At 34.3% G+C, this 27,007-nt stretch overlaps 1 protein-coding gene across 2 annotated transcripts in view; it reads right to left on the bottom strand.

Annotated features, from left to right (window-relative positions):
* The window catches only part of LOC131076720 (regulator of nonsense transcripts UPF3), a 40,833-nt gene extending 34,477 nt beyond the window's left edge, over positions 1–6,356 (bottom strand). Inside the window, exons 1-2 of one of the 2 annotated variants that reach the window (XM_058014028.2) lie at positions 6,195–6,354; positions 5,893–6,087 (exon numbers count right to left, since the gene is read on the bottom strand). In XM_058014028.2, coding sequence (XP_057870011.1) covers positions 5,893–6,032 — 140 coding nt within the window. In that variant the 5' untranslated portion in view covers positions 6,033–6,087; positions 6,195–6,354. Of the gene's footprint in view, positions 1–5,892 lie in introns of both variants that reach the window. The other variant, XM_058014029.2, reaches the window with a different exon arrangement.
* Positions 6,357–27,007: the final 20,651 nt, after the last annotated feature.

Raw genomic sequence — 27,007 nt, 5'->3', positions numbered from 1 at the left:
CCTCTTCAAAATATGCATTTTTTTAGAATAAGAGTGAAATCAAGTTCCTAGATCATAAGTCATGGCCTCCCAAAGTTGGGCTTCCCACATTGAAAATGTAAGAGCATGTATGACACATAGGAGTGTTGTACGAGGGAATTACACTAGTTACCAACTTATGACACATCATAAGGCATCTTTGAATAGAGATAATGGAGCCAAAATGAAACATACAAGTTAGTGAGGGGAATATGACAAACTCATGGCAAGTTAAAGGAATATGTCATTTTTATTTTTTATTCTATGGACTCATTTTGGGATTTGGCCATTAGAATTTGACTAGAGGTTTTGGGTGCCACCTTTTGGGTGGTTTTAGCTCACAGTTTCATGTATTGTTTCTCCTATTTGTTGGGTACTTAAGATGAAAGATATATATTATATAATGAGTTTAGGTACTATTAAGCTACTAGAATTGCTCTATATCATTTCTTGGTGATACTCCTAAAAAGGCTTACCCTTTGAAAGTGTATTTTAACCATTGATTTCTATACGACAATAATATAATGTTTTGTAGTTACATCATAATCTTATGTTACCAAGTTTGCTACAGATAACTTGTTGGTGAAACTCCTAAAAGGGCTTAAACTCTGCAGGTGTATTTTAACCATTGATTACTAAATAATAATACATTGAGTTACTGTGGAGTGTGAGGTTTTTCTGCCAAAAGGATTTCTCCATGTCAATCACTATATCATGGTGTATTGTCTTTGTGTTTATTTCTTTGTAATTGTACGATGAAATTGACTTTTGCATGTACATTCCATCATAGTTTAGTATAGGAAGCATATTCCACATCTCTGCTTCCGTTCATGCATGTCATGGGCACTGATTATATTCAGTAAACCAAAATTGAAAGATTGCATCTGCAAGGACATTGTGGAGCAAGGAGAGCCTTGCTCAAGATGGTGAAAGTCGTACAATCATCCATTGCTTCTGTATGCAACGGACTTCTCCTTTATTTCTTTTAGCCAGTATTGGTGATATTCTCACTTATTGTCATCCTTAGTCTCCTTTGTTTTCTATTTTTCGTATGATCCTTTTGTTTTCCATAGATAATACTTGGGGTTTTGGGGTTAATTATCACTCCTTGGTTTTTGTTCCAATTTATTGGTCCTCCCTATGAGTGTCATCTTTGTATGTCTACCACAGTTTAGGTGGGTTGAATTGTTTGTAAGAAAGCTTGGTTTAAGTGTCTAAGGAAAGTAATTTTTGACCAGAGTAGCTGGAAACTCCTTTATCCCTCCCTGGGCACGCGTATCCCCGTATCCGTTCCCGTATCTGAAATGGATACGTATCCGATACAGCCCGGATACATGTCGAATACTGTACCCATGCGTGCACAAAAAACCTTGATTTCCAATCATGCTAGATACTATGTGATTTGATTGTTTTAAACTTTGACGTAAATCTTCCTAAATTTAATTTTAAAAAACTTCATTGATGCACTTTTTTTAAAAAATTTGTATAAACTAAATCTACAACAAATGAGAAAGACAAATGAAATGTTTTTCTATTTCAGTGACCCATTTTTTGGGTTATCTTCCAATGCAACTCTACTATTTTTGCATATTGTAAAATGTTAAATCAACTTATCAGTATTTATGTAGCAATTATGTGACTATATTGCTTTTGAAGTAATGAAGATCTCCTCGGATAACTATCTTTATTTATGTAGCAATTATGTGACTATACTGCTTTTGACTATTATGTGACTTATCATTATTTATGTAGAAATTATGTGATTATATTGCGTTTATGAATGACGTATCCAGACGTATCCATATTGGGGATCTTAAGAAATAGCCGTATCCATATTGGGGGTCTTAAAATGGCCGTATCCGATACTGTATCCGTATTTGTATCCGTATCCGTTTCCATGCAACTTTGAATTTTTCTAATTTTCCCAAGGTACAACTAGTCTGGAGAATGTTGGCCATTAAAAGGCACACGACTCAGTTTGTCAGAAAGTTATTGAAGATATTAAAATTGGAGAAGTCAAACAGCCTAGTTTTTTCAATATTGTGGAAGAGGGAAGTAGTGGTGTCAACTAGATTTCTAAGAATACAGGAGGTGTATTCTAGAAGATCATATGAATATGCTTAATGCCATTAATTCAAAGACTGGTGAAATTGAGAACATCCATGAAAACTTTTACACTATAATTCAAGAGGTAAGAGGCCTGGTTTAACAGGTTTGCCTTTGCCATGGGGTTCAGTGCTCCACAAATAATAAACAACTCCTGAATGTTAATTCAGACAACAACTTGACAAAGACAACTAGTTCTATCTTGTTTGTATGACTTTGATAGCTGAATCATTAAGAAAAACTAAATTGCATAGCAAATTCAATCTAAATCATTAAGAAGAAGAAAAAGTTGTCTGTAAATTTCTGCAGGCTATAGACAAAATGTGTTTTAATGAACTACTGGTAGCTAATAAACTCTAGCTGTTTTAACTACGGTTTATGTTCTTAAATGTTAAATTTATGCTCCTAAATGTTTTAACAAATTTTGTAATAGCAGTTTTGGCAATATTTCTGTGCAATCAAAAACACAAGAACTTTCTTAAATGATGAATGCTATCACTTTTATTTTAAGCTAGTATGTGAAATTCTTCAACCTTTGCTACGTCTTTTTCGGTTTTCTCCATTTCAAATTCAAAACAGAAATTAGGAGAAGACGACCCATTGACAACACACATCGAAATACTCCAAAAAAAACTAAAAATGCTAATATCACAATTCTAAGGTAAAATAAAAACTTATATAACATAATTGCATGAAGCATTTAAAATTTAACGTAAACCAATGGAGAACATCAAAAATGCATTTTGAAAACCTATGTTATGCATGGTATGAAAAAATTGTCTGAGTACTTACATAATGCAGCACATAAAAAAATCATTTTTAAAAATATACATTACCGATAGCATTAAAATAATGCAACACATAAAAAAATTATTTTTAAAAATATACATAACCAATAGCATTAACAAACCATTATGAAATACCAATATTACATGGTGTATGAGAAATTCAATCTATAATTCTAAAGAGCATAAACATTAAATCTCATAATCCAACCTTTAAAATTTATGGTAAAATGCTAAGATCGTAATTCTGAGACAAATAAAAATATATTGTGAAAATGTGAATTACACAAATAAGTCATTGCCATTTTCCCTCTTTGCCATATTCAAAAAGAGGTATTTCATCATAGCTAATTTGGATCAATCATAATCAACAACCATCACTACACACGCTACAAGTGCAGGACAGTCCACTTGCAATAGTTTGCCGAGATATAGACAGCCATCAGCTCATATAAGATCCACAATTGCTTCGCCCCATTTCCAATCAATTCATTCTGAATCCTCATACTATGTAATAACATTAAAAGGTCATTTGGAAAAATCATGACATCTATATCACTAAAAATTCTATCTAAAACCATAAAAACAACTAAAACCTAAACATGCATAAAAGACAGCATAAAAAATTCAGACTAAAACCTAAGTTGTACAGATCAACAATTTTTTGAAGTTAAAACCCAATTCATACAGAACCTCTTAATAGTCATGGGAAAAATTTTGGAACAGCAGGGTTGTGGCTATTAAAATAATATAAATGTTTTTTTTCTTAAAAGTTAAAACACACGTAAAGCAGAAACTTATAATAGTCATTTTTATAGAAGGAACTTTGAGGGCGGCAGGGGAGTGGCTGTTAAAATAATATAAAATTAATATTTGAATTTTAAAAATACATAAATATAACATAAACAAACCAAAAGAAGTCGAAATTCCAAGGACTCAGCATGATAAAAATTCATTGATTCCATAATCCACTTAAAAGACGAATAAGCATAGACGCAATAAAAACAAGATGTATATTGAGGGATGCCATAAAAGGAAACGTTGTCTGATGCATAGTACATGCGTGCATTGAGCAACAGGCTCAATATTCAGATTGGTTGTCAGATTGATATGATCTTCCTCTTCCACTCCTTTCCTCTTCCTCTTTTCCTCTTCTTTTGATGAAAGTAAAACAGCAATAGGTATTGGTTTTAAAAGCATTTTTATAAATGCTCATCTTCCACTCTTTTCTCATTCCTCTCCTCTTTTCCTCTTTCCCTCCTCTTTTGGTGAATGCAAGAGAAAAATGAGCATCAGTTTAAAGAGATTTTTTAGGTTAAGGGGCATTGGTGGGGCCCTCTTTTAGGGTTTTATTGATTTTAAAATGGTTTTTTTCTGTTTTTTATGTGTTACATGTGGAAGGCACCCTAAAGCCTCGGAGATAGCCACGGAATGTCATAAACCTTTAGGAGATGCAAAAAATCCCCCAATAAACCAAATGGGGGAGGGAAGTCCCATCCAAGTCCCCAGGACATTTGGGACACAACAAAGATCTCAGGAACGGGTTCCCATGGAACACTGATAATAATTCATTGTTAAAAATCTAATTTATAGAAAGCATTAATTTGTTCTTAAATCTTGAACTACACCAAATGTCCATAATTCCATTGTAAAAGTCAAATCTATAGAAGGCATTAATTATTTATTCTTAAATCTTAAATTACAGCAAATGTCCACTCTAATAATTTATGCACGGCACTTATTAATAGATTCTTTATACCTAAGTTATACAGAACATTACGATTCCATTCATAAAACCTAAGTCATACAGCGAAATGATTATTGATCCTTAAATCTTACATATTCCAACCACTATGATTCCATTTTAGAAACCTAAATTATACCAATGCATTAATTTTAGGTTCTCAACTTCCGGAGCTGAACCACTAAAGCAGTCCTAAACCTTGAACTATTCTAAACTATACCAGGCATTATAATTGTATCTTAAAAATCTAAATTATACAAAGCATTAATCACTGACAATTGAATCTTAAACTGCAATGCCCTGTAAGCAGGAAATGAATGATTAAAGCAGTCCACTTGGACCATGGTTCAAATCGCCAAGCACCATATGATGATTGTCATCAGGCGAGAACCCCTGCCCATACTGCCGTCTTATAAGGGAAATTGTTTGTGTATCAGGGAAAGAAATGGAATAAATTTTAAACTCTGCCAAACATTATGATTAAGGCAGGGGTCTCATGGAGGGGGCTTAAGCTCTATTTTTTAGGAAGAGGTGGTCTCATGGAAAAAACATTTTTTGGCTACAGGATTAATTAGAATCTTTTCCTAAAAAATAGAGCCCCTACCTTTTAGGCTTGAAAATCTAAGCTGGTGAAAATGGGGTGGGGCTAGAAATTGCCCCACCAGCGTAGGAATGTATTATGCCATTTGTCAATTATATATATTTTAGAAAAAAAACTAAATTTATTTGCTACCAGATTTACTTTAATTTAGGAGTTTAAACTTAGGAGTTTAAACTTAAGTTAATCTGCACTACAAAGTTCATGACATCCTTAAATTTAGGAGCTGAAATTTTTAAGCTGAAGTGAAAACTCCTAAAAAATCTAAGCAACTCAGGCTCTATTTTTTAGGAAGCCCCCATCCATGGGACCCAGCCTAAGTTCTTAAAAGCCTAAACCAAAGAGACCAGTATGATTTCATTCTAAAATCCTAAATTACAAAGAATATTAATTATTAACAGTTAAATCTTAAACCAGAAGCATTACGATTACATTTTAGAAACTTTTTATTGCATGCAACATTAAAAAGGCATTCCCAAAACGAACCATACTGAACACAAAATGTTTGTTCTGACAAAAGCCAAAACCCAGAATACGAGAACTCTAAAAATTCAATTTAAAACCCTAAAGTCGAAAAAGATAAACACATCAAAAAGACAGAATGTTGGAATTTACAAAACCCTAGCACGGGAAAATTGTACCTGGTATGGGCGGGGCGAAAGACGAGCCAATTGTAGCGGCCGCTGAAGCGCGACTCGATCTGCGCCCTCAGCGCCGCCTCCGAGAGCGCTGGAGGCAGTCGCCGAAGCACCAATTTGGTGGCACTGCCCTGATCCTTCATCTCTTTCCCGATTTGTTTATTTCTTCTCCAAAAACCCTATAAGCTTCTTTAATTCCTACAGACATGTGTATTGTTAATTATAGAAGAGCTTTTCTTCCTATTCTCTATACAGCTATTCCGTACTTATCCGCCATTGATAGTAGGATCCTCCGATCATCTTACCATTCCTCTTCATCTTCTTCAACTACAGGTCGGCCTTGGTTTGGATTTGCTTTTCCTTTCTTTTTCGGGAATTAAGTGTAATTCGTTTATTTGTGTTAATTTGGGCTTTTGTTTTTTTTCTTTTTAGCTGAAGTTTGTGTAGGAGAAATAGAGAGGGGAAGCAATATGCATAGTTCGTATTTTCGTTTTGGATTAGTTTACAATAATGATTGGATACCGACTTACGACAGCTAATGGGTTGCATTTGGCGACGCTTTTGCTTGCCAAAAAAAATTGGGTGCTTTCTTAGGCTGGAGTACAATGTATTGCCTCCTTAATGCGAGAAGAATGAGAAAGATCAATTTTTAAATTAGGAAATAGTTACAGATTTTATGTTTTTAAGATGTTGGAGGTCTTAAGGAATCTTCTTTTTCATTCAGTTTGAAAGTTATGTAAGTCATTTAATCAACTCAAGTCAACATAGAAGTCGTATAAGTCATTTAATTAATTCGAGTCAACATAGATGTCACTTTGAAAGATTCAAATCTCTAACATTAAAATGTTATGGCCTTGCCATTTGAGCATGACCCCATTGACAAATGGTTATAGATATTATTAGAAGCATTTTTAAGATCTATATTTTGAGGTATATTTGATTCGAGAGAAATAGTAATTTTTAGAAGTGAAATGGTGAAATTGGTGTGTGTGTAGTGATAAAGGAATGATTTTGTGTGAAGTTGGGTTCATTCTTCTAGCCTTTGATCCAACTATACATGTACATATGCCTATACATATAACCTTATCCTATCCTAATACATGCACTTTTGTACATTCATCTTATCTACCATAATATTATACTCACCTATGCACCCACCTTCATCTATGTATTTTCTAGCTAATCTAAGTTTAGACAATTTTTAGGGACTTGTTTCATTTCGTTTTAAAACTAAAATTTGGTAAGCTAGCCCCATTCATCCTCCAACCTTGAGCCAACAAGACACAAATTTGTTGTACTTTCATTATATGTGCTAATATTTAAAGATATTTAGCGCATTAATTCTAGTCATCTTTTAGTCATCGAGTACCCATATGTTCTTTTTCTCATCCAAGAGCAATGGAGCAATCAATAGTGACACGATTTGATTTGGTGTATTGAAAGAGTAATAAATCTACATACTAAGAGTGCTTCTCTTTTATTTCAAACCTTATCCACTTTTCAAGGGTTGATCGAAGATAACTTGTCTCCTTGCAAGAAGTTGATAGTCCTTGAGGTATTTCTAAAATCTAGCAAGTCCCTAGATCATCGAGAAGAGCACAATATACATTTATTCATCAGGTGAAATTATAGAATAGAACATCACAATGTGCAAGGATGAGCATGAACTTACTACATATCTATAACTACAACTTTGTAAGTTAGATCCACAAAGTGCCCTCTAATAAAACACAAATCTAGTTTGGACACCACTTGATATTGCACTAACAAAGAGGCACTTTTTCCAAATCAAGCATCAAGTTACACTACAATTTTCTTTATTTGGCATTGTTCTCCAATCATAGAATTGAGTAACCTTAACCTTGTCTTCTTATTGACTTCCTTAAAATAGCAAGTTCACTTTTCCATATTCAATCACTCCATTAATCTGGTTTGTTTTAAGTTTATTTGTGCGCATTTCATTAAATTAGCATATGTTACACATAAGGAAAGCACATTTTCTTTTACAATGAACTCATCCAATCCTACACAATTCAATATTTTTTATAAGGTTCTACATTACATTAACTATATTTTCATATCATTTTTTATTTATTTTGCATTATATTTTAAATACAAACTTCCTCTTATATCCTTGTGCCTCATTGATACATCTTTTTCTTTTAAGATATGTCTTCAATATTACAATGCTCTTATTGCCATCCTACCCATCCTTGGCTATTTCATCAGGGTTTCACTTTTAGATTTCATGCAACATTGGTAATCTAATTTTTCAATATGAAAAGTGTCGGTTTGAGATTTATTTTTATCCTTCACTTATACCTAGAAGTTTTCATTTAAACCCTAATATGCTACCTTTTTCCAATGGCAGTGATACTTTTAATGATGGCCAAATTGTGATCTAAGATATCAAACTAGGTAGATATTTGGACCATTAGGGTCATGTCATTCTAGCTCATATAGTGACACCAAGAAGTTCAAATGAGCTATTTATTGTCAAATCTATATCATAGAGGTGTTCTTAGATAATGAACTATCTATTTTATTCTTGTGGAGGTTTTTGGGATGATATGGAACATCTAAAAATCTTTGTTGGATGTTAGAAAATAAGAGATGAACAATAATGTAAGAAGCTTTGAATCGACTATAAATCATATCAAATAGTATTTACCGAATGGAAATAAAATCAGCTCTAGCAACAAAAGAAGGACATCATATAAAAGTAAACACATAACATTGTGATTACGTAGAGAAACCCTTTCAAGAAAAAAATTTGCCAAGAGAGGGCAAATTTGTATTATTCTGAACAAAAATATTACAATACATGGAGATTTCAAAATGATTATAGTACAAAGAGATTTTTTACTCTCTTCTCTTGCTCTCAACCTGATGATGGACCATGGAGTTGATCTAAAATATTGATAATAATAAAAATTCACACTATCAAATCTAGAAATTACTCAGAAAAATGATATATGAATTGTGGGAATTTCATGCTTCTAACATCTATGTACCTATAAAACAACTCATGTTGTCTCCAGCTCAACCCCTCAATATATAGACTCATGGAGGCTCAAAATTCCACCATAGAAGATTATCGTGGGTCAAAACAAGGTTCCAAAATACAATGGTGAAAATCCATATGACCCCTACATGTCAAACATAGTCTCTTACATGGCATTATACCTTCTTATAGGTTGTCATAAGAATCCCCCGAAAATAGGAGATACTCTTACATGCACCATAGACTATCAATAACTTATGTAAGGATCCTCTTACGCATGTCATGATAATTGATTCTCGCATCTAAAATGATCCACCCCATTTTTAGCCCTTAGAATTGTCATAGAATCCATCATAACATCCTTGAAAATAGGTTTTACATGTTTTACCACTTGATTGACATCTTTTGACAACTAATAACTTGTTTTTAAAGGCACCAACATATGGCAAAAGTGCCCACTCATAAAGACTCACATCCCTTACAATGGAGCACAATTATTTGATAACATAAATGCCAAATAACCATAGGAAAATATTAAATATTAATAAATAAATAATCTAGAAATACTAAGATTGAGACACCTTGATTCCCAACATTGGCATATGAGACAACTTTCAACATGATTCAACTCATTTGAGGCCTTATAATTTTGTAGGGGAAAAATTAATGTGTCAATGGAATCAAAAGTTGGATTTGATTGCAAATTCAAACAACCCTTGAAAATAATGCATTTTTCCAATGGCAACTAATTTCAAGTTCAAATGAAAAAGGTATAACCTCTAGAAGATCTAGGTAACATGGTTGAAAAAATGAGGCAAACCATAATTTTTCCTTAATAAACTAAAATCTATCATAGCAAACCTATAAGTCACAAAAGGGTAAATGACTCATTTAAGGGTGAATGAATTATTGGCAAAAGGGGCGAGCATATTATGGGTAGCTTGATAGTTATAATTTGGAATAGAAAGAATTTTTGTTTCTCCATTTTGATAATTGTACATGTGTCTCATAACATAAAGAATCAAGAGAAGATATAATTAGTTATCTTCTTCTCATATGAGAAAGGATATGAATGCAATATAATAATTTTTACTACTAGATACAATATAAATGAAACGTTATATATACAAAGATATGATACACAACAAGGGCTGGTCATTTAACTATATTTTTAACTATATGTGTCTTTAAACACTTTAGACCAACAATTCTTGTAATTCTAGTCTGTAAGTAAAAAGAACATGCTTTGTAAAATATAGGGAGGTTATTCAATTCAAATTGTGTGTGTAATTGAATATCTCAATGGTAGATTATAACAATTTAGGGGGATATTTGAACCTAGTTGTGGTTCCCTCTTGTCACATTACTAGCATGATTATAATAGGAGTTAAATAAAATGTGACGATGTTATAATGCATTACAATCATTTTAAATGGTCTTCTCTTCTTTTGTGTAGGTTGTTGCAACTTTGTGATGAGTTATTAAGCTTGTTCATTTGAATAAGGATGTATTTTTTATTTATATGTATATAAAATTCAAGTTCAGTTTATGATTTGTAAGTGAGGCATATTCTTCCATACAAATTGTGACCCAGATGCCATTTGGAGTAGACACTAAACTAGAAGGTGAAAGACTAATTACATTTCATTAAATTCACTTTTTCTTTAATTTTTTAAGAGTGGATTGATTCTTGCATGCTTTTATGGTCTACTGATATAAATTAGCACATTATTAGCAGGGTAAAATTGATAAATTGTTAAAGAATTATGTTATGCATTCTTACACCTTGCACGTATGTGTGAAAGGTTTATTGGATTCACTTGTGGTGATATATTACAATTTTCATATTTCAATGCATATATAACGGTGTTGTTATCAATTCAATGTGAGTCCTTGCAAGTAGTTAGTGTGTCATATACAATGGCATATATTGGGGTTTACCATGCATCGAGTGTAGCTATTGTTAGAAGTACGGTTGTCATTGCACCAAAAGATTGACCTATTAATGCTCAATACAGCCACTAGACTTGTAGAATCCACAGGAGGAAGTTAAGCCATGTCACAAACCCGAGCGCTACATTGCACAACACAAGGAGACCAAGGGCACACACTTTGCAATAATCCCCCCCAACACAAGCGAGGGGGTTTGAACCTATGACCCAGACACTAATACCAATTGTGTTGACTTGAATTTCATCCTCAAAATGCTACCTACAACATGTTAGTTTCACAAAATACAAAGGAGATGCTACAAGAAATCCAAATTCAACCAATGAAACTACATGAAATACATATTAAAATAAAAATATTATTTTTACCTTCATGATTTAAGTCTCATTGTGTCCTAACTCCACTATTCCTGGTTGCAGATGGTGTGCTCTCAGACAAGCACTGATAGCTTCCAAGATGGCATATGAAGAATGGACTGATAACTAATAGTTAACCGATACTATGATATGCAATGCTAAATGAATATGCTAAATGATTATGCTATATGATTATGCTATTTGCTTCAAGATTAAAACTCATGGATGCATAAGTTTCACAAATGATTAGCTTGCAAATTCACTTGAAGACTAACTCTCTCTCAACTCAAAATCTTGATTTTATAGACCTTGAGAGGATAAGATGATGTGGCCTAGATCAACGGTCATGATCAGATCTGCAGATTTGGATGGTTGTGAGCAAAGGTGAAGGTTGAGAGAAAGGGGAAGGAGAAGACAATTGTCACTCATCTCACCTTGGCTGGGTTGTTGACTGAGGGAATATAGGGATGGTTGGAGAAGATTTAGGCATGAGAGGACAAGTGGACTCAAGTCCTTCCTAAGATGTAGGGATGTTGGAGAGAATATAGAAGGAGGTTATGAAATATGTGTATGTACACAATATTTCATTAAATTTGGAAGTTGAAGATAAATGATGGATTAATATTTAAGAAATGTTAATTTCCTTAGCCACGTGGTGGATGAGTTGGCAAAGGAAAGATGAAGTGGAGATGGAAGGTGAGTTGGAAATGAAATTAAATAATTAAGAATTATTTAATATTTGAGACTATAGGATAGAAGAATAATCATTAAACATTAGATATTCAAATGGTTGAAGGCAATAATTAAATATTTAGATATTCAATTAATTGATTAGAAGAATAATTAAATATTAGATATTTAATTAATTAGAGGAATATGATAGATGAATTAATTAATAAAATATTTCAATTAAATTAATTAATAGAAAGAAACGAAATGAATTAAATAAATTAATCTTTTCAAATTAACTATATAATAGAAGAATAATTATTAAATAAATATAAAATATTTATTTAATCGCTCATAGCCATTTTTATGTGTATACATTTTGCCCCTCTTTGAAATGATGTCAAGACAACATTGTTTCAAAGATTAAATCAAGTCTTGATAGTGTGCTTTATCATTGTTTCAAAGATTATATCAAGTCTTGATAGTGTGTTTGATGGAGATAAAAATATTGATTGTGTGCCCCCTCAGGAGATTGATCGTGAAATTGTTGAAAAATTTGGTTTGAACGATTGATCTCATGATAATTGAAAAGTTTCGTCAATTAAATTCATTTGTAAAAAACAAATTAAATTGCCCCATTGAAAAGCATTAATTACCCTTTCAAATAGTAATTATAAAATTAACCAAGGTTAATTTTATTTTCATTTTCATCCTGGTCAGCTTGTGAAGAAAATTGTCTTAGTGAGGTGGCAAAATGGTGATTCCTTTGGAGAACCATCGATTTGAGCGTGTTCGACAATATAAGTGACCTCCTGAGTATGGGTATCCGGTATGTATCTTATCTTGAGCTTTGTTTGCAACTTGTCGTACAATTTTTCATGTTTTTGGCGCGTTTTTGGATTTTTTTGCAATTTTCGATATTTGGTTAGTGTTTTTGCATTTAAGTTTAGTGCATTTGCATTTAGGTTTAGCGCATGTGCTCATTTTGGTAGAGAATGTGTTAAGAATGTTAGCGCTTCTGCATTGTGTGTTTGTGCTTTTGCATCTAAAGTTAGCGCATTTGGTTTGTTTTGCGCATATGTTCGTAGGGTTATCGCTTTTGTTAAAACAGTTAGCACATATGCTCTAGATGAAAGTTTGTGATAGATTTCATAGCCAAAAATCACTTTGTTGATTAGATTTAGGCGTGTCTGATGTGCAATTATGATGAATAGGTACTTGATTGATTGATTGATAATGTTGATTGATAAGATAAACGATTGATTGATTTGATTTGATTGGATAGATTATCTCTAAGAAACCGATTTAGTTTCTGATTTAAGAGCATAGCAGAGTTTTGATTGAACTCAGTGATTGATAGAAAACCATGTTTGATAGGTTTAAAATGATTTGATAGCCTAATTTGCTTCATTTTGAAAAGATTGATATGATAGATTAGAGATCTCTTTGATGTGATAGATAGATGAGTGATGATTGATCGAATTCTCTTAGTAAACAGGAGAAACTTGATGTTCTCTAGTGTCGAGAGAAATTCCCAACGATGCGGCACTTAGTGCCAGAGCTTACATAGGCATAGGTGAGACATATGGATGCCTGTGGATTACATCATCTACTATACATGCCTAATATTACCCATAATAGGGGATTGTTGACAGCGTTAGCCGAGAGATGGCATAGCGAGCATAACATTTTCCACTTGTCCAAGGGTGAGATTATTGTGACCCTTGAGGATGTGTATAGGATTCTTCATATCCCAGTGATTGGCGAGCTAGTTCAGTATGATTTTTAGGATCGTGTAGGGACAGAGGCTTGTAGAGCCATATTTGGCGATGAGAGCATCTCGAGAGGAGAGATCTGATGGGAGGATATGATTATGTATTATGAGACTCTCTCTGTGATTATTGCAAGTTTGATTGGGGGATTTATTTGTCCAGATAGGAGATCTCGAGGTTTTGTTGTTGGGTGGGGTGAGATTCTTCAGAGCATGATGTAGCATCATACTCGATATGCGTGAGGTGTTTATATGCTTGCTCATTTATATCATGATCTTCATCAGGCTGTTTATGATGAGAGTGCTAGTCTATCGACAAGATGTACACTTTTGCAAATCTGGTGCTAGGAGCATATTGCTATTACTTGGCCTATTCATCATAGAGTTCATGGAGAGAGGCAGCCATATGTTTATCTGTATGCAGGTATCCTTACTCAGCATAAGCTGGCTAAGATGGAGTATTGGCGTTGGGTTCTTAATTCATTGGATAGTGTTACTTGGAGACCATATGTTGATTGCGAGTCGTGGATGGATGATGCACGGACATTACCATTTATTATGTAGAGTAGATATCTTATTGGTCGGACTCCATACATTATTGAGAGACAATTGATGAGTTGCATTCTTAGACAGTTCGATATCATTCAGCCTATGCCTACTGGTGTCACGATATATGCTCGATGGTATAGAGATAGGCGAGATTGGGGATCTTTTTTGTCATTTGAGATTGCTCACGCAGAGTTTCTTACTACTCCTAGGGTGGCTTATGATATGAGTTTGCACATTCTTGATCCTGGGGTTACTGCAAATTGCACTCAATACATACTGGCACATCCATTTCCTCGTATTACAGATCCAACAGATCTTCCTCCCAACTTAGGAGATGAGGATGAGGATTCAAATGATCCAGTTATTAGGAGACGGAGACAGAGATGAGAGCTTAGAGCTGCTCAGGAGGTCGGAGGAGGTGGAGATGAGGGTGGGGATGGAGATGGTGGTGGTAGGAGACCCGAACGGAGAGGAGGTCGATTGAGAGTCTGTGGAGGACCGTTTGGACTAGTTGGCAAGATTGGGAGACCACTTCCTATGGGTGGGAGAGAGGTTGGATGAATTGGGAGGGATACTGGCAAGGCAGGGATGAGATCACTGAGAGGGTTGCCATTGACAAGAGGAGGCAGGATGACTGGACTGGATGGGGGTTGCGGGAGAGGCATTGATTTTGGTCAGATTCAGCCATACCCTAGGGTTATTGTAGTGCATGGTGGAGAGGATGAGGATCCAGAGGATCATGTGCCACTCATTAGACGACGGGTTCTGAGAGCTACTCGGACTAAGATTCCAGCAGGTGGATAGGGAGGTGGAGATGAGCATATTGGGGTTCATGTACCACAACAGGATTTACCAGAGAAGGATGTGCCAGAGCAGGAGACCATTGATAGTCTCAGAGCACATATAGATCAGCTTATAGCATAGATACAGACACTCATGACAGAGAGAGAGACACACAATTGTCAGGAGACAACAGAATACTCAAGGCCTTCTTGATCATATTCAGCAGGTTGGATCGGACACTCTCTGAGATGATACTATTAGAGAACTAGTTTGGGTCAGGAAGGAGACTTCCCGTTGGCGACGACTATACGAGGATTTAGTCGCAGAGAGCCAGAGAGTGAGTAGTTATCATAACATTGTGTTGATGGATACTAGCAGTGGTGGAGTCATGGGGCCTCCTCAAAGGAGTGGTGATCATGGGAGACATGCATTTGGAGGATCTTCTTGTCCACAGCCACAAAGATGGACATAGTCAGGTGGTAATGGTACAGGACAACTGTGACTTGACTTTGAGGCACTTGTATTTTTTATCTGATATCATTGTATACTTGGACTTTTATTGTTTTTACGATGATCTATATGCAGACATGGACTCTATATGATGATCTTTTATTATGCATGTTATTCTATATGATGATGTTCTATATGCATGTTATTCTATGTGATGGTGTTCTATATGCATTGATGATTTTTCTTTATTTCTTTTCCTTATGATTATGATCTATATGATGTAATGATAAATGCTTTTTATTTTTTATTTTGATGACCTTGGATGCAACTGAAAATGATTACTAACTTTAAATGATGTGTAAATGAGATGATCTATATGGGAATGCAAATAAATTATTGATTTTTTTGTTTTTGATGCACATGGATGCAAATAAAAATGATGTGAAAATGCAAATGTTTTATTTTATATGCAAATAATGATGAATGAATCTAAGTGCAAAAATGCAACTAAATGAGTTTAATGGACAATAATGCAAATAATAATGATGATACACTACATGATTAATGAAATGCACTTATTTGAATGCAAACTAATTCAATTTTTGAAATGCAACTAAATGAGTTGAAGTGATTCTAAAGATGAATGCACCTACAATGATCAAATGCAAATTATTTTTTGTTTGTCCAAGTATACTCAATCTTTATTCGTTGACCGTTGATTTATGAATGAAATGAGATGCTTATAATGCAACTAACAATGAATGCTTATAATGCAGATGAATAATGAGCTAATCTAAAATGATTTAACTAGAAATTATACTACCATTCTTCATATGCTTGCCTTGTAACAGTGCTTGATTTCATCATTGAGCTTTAAAATGTTGTAAGAAAATACAAGCAACTTGACATAAAGATCCAAGATGACCTGAGTATTTCTTACATGGATTTTGATATAGCAAGTTAATACAAGCAACTTAATATAATGAATCAAGTTGGCCTGAGTATTTCTTGCAGAACAGACAAGGATTATCTCCTTTCATGCATGACTTGGAACATCCTCCTTGATCTTTTGCCGATCATATCCTGAGACAAGTACATACCTTAAGAGATAAACCACAGACAATAATCAAAGAAAAATAATCATGCCCCATCATAGCTTCTCTAGTCATGGACATCCTTGAGTCGCATAGAGTACATGATTAGCAATAAAATCAAGATATAAACACTGAATCTTGTATGTCATTCTCATGTTCTCATGGTCATTAACTAATATAATCATCTTGATGAATGATCTTTGATATTCCTTTATTACTTGTTGGTTGATTCTTTGGTTTATGAGTTTCATAATTTAGTTATTATAAGATGCCCTGATCTTTGTTGCTTTGTTGATTCAGGTGTTTTTTGTTTTTCTAAGTTTTCCGAATGTTTTGGATTTTCAAAGATTCAAAAGATCACCTTAGCGAAAGGAATTAGGATTTTTCCCCCAGTGGAAACAAAAATTTATTATGGATGTATGAATTGATCAAGATCCAAACCATGACGAGATACAAATGCAGATTGATTGATTCTGATAAAATCTAAGATAGTGACTATGACAAGTGTGTCAAAGATTGATGATTGTTGGTAAGCTGCATATTTTCTGCTAATGGTTCAGAGCAATGGATACGAAAGATGAAACAAATAAGCTAAGATAGATGGAAGCAATAGATGTGGTAGGAGTAGATAGGATGGATTGAATAGGTGCACAAAGCGATCTCATAGATGGAGGAACTCACTTTCTAGATAGCACCTGTTTACCAGGTTTTCACCATCTAAATTTATTGCAATTTTTTATTTTTTTTATTTTTTCATTGTTTTTTTGCTTTTATCTGTTTTATGCTTTTTAGGGATTTTCTGCTTTTCTGATTTTTATTGATTTCTTCAGGACTTTATATGCTTTTTTCTAGGACTTTATATCTCAAACATAGAATTTCTCGAGATGAATAGAATTGATAGGTTCATCAAACCAATCACCTTCAGGGGTAGATAACTTGTATGCTCCTGGTCCATATGTTGCTACTATGACAAAAGGTCCTAGCCAATTTGGTTCAAATTTTCCCTTATTTTCTCAGTCTTGTTGATTTCTTGGATTCTCCCTCAGAACTATATCTCCAATCTGAAAAATGTGTTGCTTGACTCTATGGTTATAACTTCTTGCCATTCTTTGTTGATATACTTTCAAATGATCTATTGCATTTTGGCGACGTTCTTGAATCAGTTCAAGTTCTTGGAGTCGAGAGACACGTTGCTCTTCTTCTAGTATAAGACCTTTCAAGGATACTCATAGAGAAGGAATCTCTACTTCTATAGGTAATATGGCTTCTGATCCATAGACCAAACAATATGGAGTTGCCCCTGTTGGAGTGCGGATGCTGGTTCGGTATGCCCAAAGAGCAGGATTCAGCTGAATGTGCCAGTCTTTTCCAGCTTCATTGACTGTTTTCTTCAAGATTTTCAAGATAGTTTTGTTTGATGCCTCAACTTGACCATTTCCCTGTGGATAATATGGAGTAGAAAACCTATTTTGGATATGAAATTGTTCACATAGCTCCTTCACATCTTGATTCTTAAATGGTCTTCCATTATCAGTGATAATGGTCATAGGAACTCCATAGCAATAGATTATATAATTCAAAATGAATGATGATATTTGTTTTCCTATCACTGTTGTTAGAGGTACTGCTTCAATCCATTTAGTGAAATATTCAGTAGCAGTCAGAATGAACTTATGTCCATTAGAAGATGAGGGATTTATCTTTCCTACCAAATCAAGGCCCCATTGAGAAAATAACCATGATCCTATCATAGGATATAATTCTTGTGCTGGTGCATGAATGAGATTCCCATGGATCTGACATTATTTGCATTTCCTAGCATATGTGAATGAATCTCTCTCCAGAGTAGGCCAATAGTAACCCATACGAGGAAATTTCTTAGCCAGTGTTAAGCCACTTGAGTGTGTGCCACAAATACCTGCATGAACTTCGTTGAGAACTTTCCCAGCTTCTTCTTGTTCAAGACATCTCAATAGAGTACTATCTAGACCTCGCCTATATAGGATATCTGCAATAATAGTATAGCGAGAGGACTGACGGATAAAATTCCTTCTTTGATTGCGGGATAGGTTAAGAGGAAGGAATTCTTTTAAGTACTGATAATTTTGACCGTATAAGGATTGATTGGTTCCTGGTACATGGCAAATTTAGTAGATATGCTGGGATTGAATGGTAGGGGTTAAGATATCTTCCATGAGAAATTTGTAATGATGTTGATTCTCCTGATTTTGCAAGAGAGATACTATTGTAGCCATTGCATCTGCTGCTTTATTCTCATTTCTTGGAATTTGGGTGAATGATATTTCTTTAAAGTGTTCTTTAAACTCCTCTACCAGTTGTTTGTATGGCATGAGTTTGTCATCCTTGGTTTGATAATCATCATTTATTTGGTTGATGATAAGTTGTGAATCACCATAGACATGTAATTCTTTGACATTCCATTCAATGGCCATTTTAAGCCCAATAGTCAATGCTTCATATTCTGTAGTATTGTTGGTGCATGGAAACCGCAGTCTATATTATTTCAGAATTGTGTGTCCCTGAGGTGTGATGAAAAAGATTCCTACGCCTGATCCATATTGTGTGTAAGAATCATCAAAGTACAATTCCCAAAATTTTGTACTTACTGTCAAAATGTTTGCATCGGGAAATTCAATGTGCAAAGGCATGTCGTGTTGTAAAGGTGCTTCAACCAGTTGATCAGCAATGACCTATCCTTTGATAGCTTTTCGATCAACATGCTCTATATCAAATTCACTTAGTATCATAACCCATTTGGCTAGTCTTCCTATCAAGGTTGACTTGCTCAACAAATACTTTAGTGAATCTATCTTTGCTATTAGTTTCACGGAATGAGTCAACATATAATGTCACAGCTTCTGAGTTGCAAACACAATTGCTAGACATGTCTTCTCTATTGAGGAATAATTTAGTTCATAGCCAACAAGTGTTCTACTGATATAATACACTGCTCTTTCTTTTCCTTCTTCATCATGTTGTGCTAGGAGAGCTCCTAACGATACATTTGTCGCTGACATATAGAGCAACAATGGTTTCCCTTTGGTTGGTGATACCAGTATTGGAGGATTCATGAGATATTCTTTGATTTGCAAAAAATCTTCTTCACATTTCTGATCCCATTTGAATGGAATATTCTTATGTAGAAGATGGGTGAATGGACGACATCTATCTGCTAATTGAGAGACAAATCTCCTGATTGATTGCAATCTTCCTTGTAAAGATCTCAATTGACTTATGTTCCTAGGTGACCCCATTTCCATGATGACTCTGACCTTTTCAGGATCTACTTCAATTCCGCAAGTTGATATAATGTACCCAAGAAGTTTTCCAGAGGTTACTCCAAATGCACATTTATTTGGATTTAATCTCGACTGATATCTTTCTAGCCTGTCAAAAATCTTGCTTAAGATATTCAAATGTTCTTGTCTTGTATGAGATTTTGCAAGTATATCATCTACACAATCTTCCATAAATGTATGCATCATATGATGGATTTTTGTCGTCATAGCCCTTTGATAAGTCACTCCTGCATTCTTAAGCCCAAATGGCATAACATTCCAGCAATTAGTTCCCCATGCACAGGTGAATGTTGTATTTTCTTGATCTTCAAGTGCAATTCTTATTTGATTATATCCCGAAAAGCCATCCATTAATGAAAACATCTCATGTTCTGTTGATAAGTCCACAATTATATCAATGTTTGGTAGTGGGAAATCATCTTTGGGACATGCTTTATTCATATCTCTAAAATCTGTACACTCTTATGCTCTTATCTGGCTTTGACACTGGTACAATACTTAAAACCCATTCTCGATAAGCAATAGGTCTTATGAAACCCACATCTAATAGTTTCTTCAACTCGATTTTTTCAAGAAGAGCAATATGTGGATGCATCTTTCTTAGCTTTTGCTTAACTTGTTTTTCTTTTGAATCCACATTAAGACGATGCATGATAAGATCTGGATTAAGTCCTGGCAAGTCTACATAGGACCAAGCAAAAAAATTTTGTCTTTGTTTAAATGATTCCATGTATTATTTCCTCTCTTCATCTAATAATGAGACAACATAATGAAGTATCTTAGTATCCTTTGATGTACCAATGTTTACTGCTTCTGTTGGTTCTATTAGGATAGCAAATCTCTCCTAAAAATATGCAGGAATAATGTCAAACTTTCCATCTTCTGGCGCCTCAAAGAGGTTTTCACCATCAGATACGTCCTTTATTTTCCCTTTTGATTGATCTAGTGTTGCCATGAAATGGTTTTCAATAGTATATCTCTTTCCTTGTTTTATTTCAATTTTGCGAATGAAAATTTTGGCATTCTCCTGACTACAAGAAATGTTACTTGATTCTGCAATGGAAGGTATCTTAGGTATTACGGGTTCGATAGCATTAAGATACACGGCTAAGTCATGATCATTGGAAAAGACATCTAATTCAGGGTTTTCTAAATTATCCCAATCAATTAGTTTAGGATGAAGAAGGGGTAAGTCATAATCATTGTCATCATTAGGTGCTTCAGAGTAGGTAATGTCATAGATCGAATGATTTTGAGAATTGTCTCTCCCAAGTGTCTTCCAATTAGTTTTAACAAAATCAGTATTAGTATTTTGTAGTTCACACTCAAATGGTTCTTCAGCTGACATTTGTCCCTTAAATGAATGGATTATATCAACACATACGTCTTTAATACTACAAATTCCTTCTTGATTATTTTCAATTCATTTGCATTTTGAAGTTGACATACTTGTGTACATGATAAAGAGGATTCTTTTGCTAGATTTTGTCTTCTTTCAAACTCAACTTCTTCTGGACTAATAGTCAATCCTACTTGACTATTTCTTAATTCTTCTATGTTTCTACCACACCTTGATACATCTTGTTCCTTATTTGATAAAAATATGATATTTCCAGATGCTTGATCTATCTCTGTTTTTGCTTCTTGTGGCGTTACTTCTTTGTCTTTGTCATCCTCTTTCTTTTGTTGTCTTGTATATGTCTCTTTTCTCTGGATTTTGAGTTCTTCTCATCTTCTTTCTAACTCCACCTTTTAATTGGGATGGTTCACCTTTGTCATAATTTGGAAGTGGAGTTTTGAAAACTAGGTGTGATTCATTTGTCTTGTGGCTATCCACTGTGATAGTTCCATTATCAATTAGATCTTGGTTAAGGTGTTTTAATCTTTGACAATCATTTGTTTGGTGTCCTTTATTCTGATGGTAATTACAAAAATGATTGTCATCCCACCAATTTGGCTTGACTTGTGGTTCATGGCCTCTTACTTATGGTAACACAATTAGTTTGTTGGTAAGAAGAGTTTTTAAAGCTGATTCCAATGGTTCTCCAATGTTTGTGAATTTCCTCCGAGGATTGGAGAAGAAGGACTTGGTTTTATTGCTTTCGTGATTGTTATTGCTTGGGATTTGACTTGATAGATTAAAAATTGGTTGTTGTTTCGTAGCATTGTTGTTGTCATTTCCTCCATTGATGACATTCCTATTCTTTGACCAGAATTTGGGTTTGTCATTGTTGTTGTTGTTGTTGTTGTAAGAATTATTGTAAAGTTCTAGCTCTCCTTTCTTTACCATCCCATCTTCTATTTTTAGACCATTCTCAATCATCTTGGCGAAGGAGGGAGGACATTGCATTTTTAGTCGATAACTCATTTCACTGATAAGATTATCAATGAATATGTCCATCTTTTCTTGATCAGGCACATCTCTTGGATACCTATTAAACATGTGTTTCCATCACTGTAAGAAGATCATAAAAGATTCACCATTCTTTTGTTTAACATGCATAAATCCAACATTGGTTTCTTATTCCTTACATTGTAGGAATACAGTGAAATAAATTTATTCACGAGTTCTTCAAAAGATTTGATTTCGGATGGTAATCTTGAAAACCACAACATTGATTGTCCATTTAAAGTCCTAGGAAAAAGACACATCAGGTAAGTTTCGTCGTGTGCAAATTCCATACTAATAGTACAAAAATCCCTAATGTAATCCCGAGGATTAGATTTTTCATCGTATTTGTCATATTTAGGGATCTTGCAATTCTTTGGAAATGGTGCCATATTCAATTTTTTATCAAAAGGATATGGGCAGATATCTTCTAATGAATACTTCTTGGATCTTGTTCCATTTTGCATATCTTTCATCTATTGTTGTAGAGTTTGCATTTGTTGAGTAAGGTTTAACAACGGATTATCCATATAACTTATGTTTATTTCTTCGTAAGTTCTTTTATCACTACGCTCTTTTCTTGTATCATCAAGTTCTTTTCTCATCTCTTCATGACCTTCTATGTTTAGATCTTTGTTGTTTTAATCATCTGTGTTTTGGGTGTTACTTGCCTCCGCATCTTGTTTTAAGCTTTCTATGTTAAAATCTTGTGGCAATTTAGCTCCAAATTTTGCCAACATCAAGAGATATTTCTCTTTTTGTTTTGCCAGCAATTTTTCTATTAGCCTATCAAATTTGAAATCTTTCTCAAGGTCTCTAATGGTATTATTGACTACTTCTTCGTCAACAGTGGTATACCCAAAAGTTTGGAATACATGATTATCTTCTTCCTCCATTTGTTTTTTTTGTTTTCTAAGTTGTTCGTATTGAGCTCTAGTCCAAACTGACATGTGATTATTTCAATTTTTTTTAAATTTCCAAAGGACAAAGTCAATAAGTGATTATTGGTTTAGGAAGACATGCTTTGTTGATTTTACCACTATTGTTTGTTCATTGTGATAAAGCATCTCTTTGTTGAAAAGCACGTCCTTGCAAAAATTTTCCGTCAAACTTTGTCCCGCAACCACGTAAATAGAGATGAAAATGGTGTAGGAATGTCCTATGTTTTAATAAGATCTTGCGATTGATATACAAGAATCTTATTCTTTTTTGAGTAGCTTTATAACTGGGTTTTCTTTTCTTAAGGTGATACTTAAAAGTCATACAAGCATCTGACAGTTTACAAGTTTGTTTGATTCCAATGTTGGCGCAATTCTGATTTTGATATGACCTAGGTTCAAAATAGGAAAGATATATCCAAGATAATGAACACAAGATGAATTGATCAAGCTTCGTGATGGAGGATTTGATATATCATGATGAGAGACTTCACAATGATGTTGATGTTTTGCACTTAAGATGTTTGAATCAATAGCTTGTCGAATGTTTATGCTTATAGAAACCTTTCAGGAATAGCCTGTTGGATTAGTGACCCAGTTGTTGAACTATTTTGAAAGTGCGTGATAGTTTAGAGACAAATCTACTCAAGAAGTTTTTTGATGCTGATGTTTTGAAAATTTAGCTTGATCTGGTGTTTAAATTTTGGAAAGCCTTTGTACTACCTTTTTGATCAATTTTTCCAGCAATTGGTTGGATTTTTGCTCACTCTTAGATGATAATTTTCTTCAATTTTTTACCATTTGGAGCATGTTATAGACATATAAGACACAATGTTTAAGAAATAAAATGCATAAGCAAGTACAAATCTTATGGCAGGCTGAGGCAATAATTGTTGAATCTCACATGGGGTTTCCCCCGAGGCTACACTATTCAAAGCGGATATTTAGATGCTTGACCCCACTGGCTCCACCCTTGGCACTCACTTCTCTGGGGCAGCCAAGCACTAGTTTCCATGAAAACTCCCCATGACAAACTTTATATCTCTACTAAGAACCATATGTGTGAGCCACTTCACAGGTCCAACCTCCTGTGCCAACAACTAGAAGGATTTTGGCAACTAGTACAAGTGGTTTTTAGTAAAGGCTTATGGTCATGTGGCCATACATGCGACACTTTCAACTCTGTAAATACAAAAGGTTCCCAACCTACAGAGGTTATGCTCTATACGGTTTATGGGGAAACATAGTGTCGGTATGAACTTATCAGCACATGTTGTTTGGGACTTTCATCACAAAAATGATTTATTTAGAGTGAATTGGAAGGACTTGGTATTAGCCTGTTTCCACTTTGGGTCATTCCCCTCTCACTGGCCCCCTCAAGGCAGCTCGGGAAGGCAAGCCCTCTAAAGGTTATACATAAAAGAAAGTAGGTCTGGTTTTTTGATCACCGTATGATGGTGAGAGCATACTTACCTACTACTTCATCAAGCATGGAAAACATAAGTTTTGTTTTAACCTTTAAAAGTCTATGTGCAACTATTTTAAAGAAGTCACTCAAAATGCAAGTTGCATACTGTCAATTTATCCCCTTAGTTAAACTAAATGAGCAAGACATGATGTGTTACTTTCCAAAATAGAGCTCTTAATTAACTAAGTGAGGAAATGCATAAAATTTTCTTTAAACATAATCCTACACATGCATGTCAGTAGTTTGGAAAATTTAAGCTCTTGGACATTCAGACTTGCAAGGAAATTCTGTCAGTTGCTCTATTCTAACAAATGCGCTATATTTCACCTCAAAAGTGCTAATCTATAGGGTAAAAACAGTAACCTGCACTACAAAAGTGTTGCATTGTGGAATAAGAAGCGAGAATTCTCTAACAAAAGCATTAACCAAACTGATAAATGTGCTAACCTATAGGACAAAAATGCTAACCTAAAAGACAAAAGCGCTAACCTGAAGATTAAATGCATGGATTCTTGGACAAAAGCGCTAACCTACATGATAGATGTGCTAACCTATCAAACAAAAGCACTGTCAGAATTCACACATGCGTGAATTTGCATTACAAATGCGTTAAATTTGCTTTTGCAAGAATAAGACAGGATATTAGAAAGATGAGTTCGAGGCCTGAGCTCCACAGTGGGCGCCAAAATGTGTTGACTTGAAATTCATCCTCAAAATGCTACCTGCAACATGTTAGTTTCACAAAATACAAAGGAAATGCTACAAGATATCCAAATTCAACCAATGAAATTACATGAAATACATATTAAAATAAAAACATTATTTTTACCTTCATGATTTAAGTCTCATTGTGTCCTAACTCCACTGTTCCTGGTTGCAGATGGTGTGCTCTCAAACAAGCACTGATAGCTTCCAAGATGACATATGAAGAATGGAATGATAACTAATAGTTAACTGATACTATGATATGCAATGCTAAATGACTATGCTAAATGATTATGCTATATGATTATGCTATTTGCTTCAAGATTGAAACTCACAGATGCATAAGTTTCACAAATGATTAGCTTAGAAATTCACTTGAAGAATAACTCTCTCTCAACTCAAACTCTTGATTTTATAGACCTTGAGAGGATAAGATGATGTGGCCTAGATCAACGATCATGATTAGATCTACAGATTTGGATGGTTGTGAGCAAAGGTGAAGGTTGAGAGAAAGGGGGAAGGAGAAGACAAGTGTCACTCATCTCACCTTGACTGGGTTGTTGACTGAGGGAATCTAGGGATGGTTGGAGAAGATTTAGGCATGAGAGGACAAGTGGACTCAAGTCCTTCCTAAGATGTAGGGATGTTGGAGAGAATATAGGAGGTTATGAAATATGTTTACGTACACAATATTTCATTAAATTTGGAAGTTGAAGATAAATGATGAATGAATATTTAAGAAATATTAATTTTCTTAGCCACGTGATGGATGAGTTGGCAAAGGAAAGATGAAGTGGAGATGGAAGGTGAGTTGGAAATGAAATTAAATAATTAAGAATTATTTAATATTTGAGACTATAGGATAGAAGAATAATCATTAAACATTAGATATTCAAATGATTGAAGGCAATACTTAAATATTTAGATATTCAATTAATTGATTAGAGGAATAATTAAATATTAGATATTTAATTAATTAGAGGAATAGGATAGATGAATTAATTAATAAAATATTTCAATTAAATTAATTAATAGAAAGACACGAAATGAATTAAATAAATTAATCTTTTCAAATTAACTATTTAATAGAAGAATAATTATTAAATAAAAATATTTATTTAATCGCTCATAGTCATTTTTATGTGTATACACCAATTGTTAGAAGTACGATTGTCGTTGCACCAAAAGATCGACTTGTTAATGCCCAATACAACCACTAGACTTATAGAATCCACAAGAGGCAATTAAGCCATGTCACAAACCTGAGTACTATGTTGCACAACACAAGGAGACCAAGGGCGCACACCTTGTAACAATCCCCCCAGCGCAAGCGAGGAGGTTTGAACCTATGACCTAGGCACTAATACCACTTGTTAGAAGTACGGTTGTCGTTGCACCAAAAGTTTGACCTATTAATGCCCGATACAACCACTATACCTATAGAATCCATAGGAGGCAGTTAAGCCATGTCACAAACCCGAGTGTTGCACTGCATAGCACAAGGGGACCAAGGACCCACACCTTGCAACAACTACTAGTTACTTTAGTCTAGTTATATCATTTCTATTTAATTATCATATTAATGTAATCTCTAGGGACATCCTTCAAGGTTTGGAAAAGCCTAAAATGAAGGAGAGATTACCCATTCTCAATAATTAACCTTTGGTTGACC

This window comes from Cryptomeria japonica, chromosome 10, assembly GCF_030272615.1.
Source record: "Cryptomeria japonica chromosome 10, Sugi_1.0, whole genome shotgun sequence".
In the NCBI taxonomy this organism is placed as follows: Eukaryota; Viridiplantae; Streptophyta; class Pinopsida; order Cupressales; family Cupressaceae; genus Cryptomeria; species Cryptomeria japonica.
This window is presented reverse-complemented; position numbering and strand designations above follow the sequence as displayed.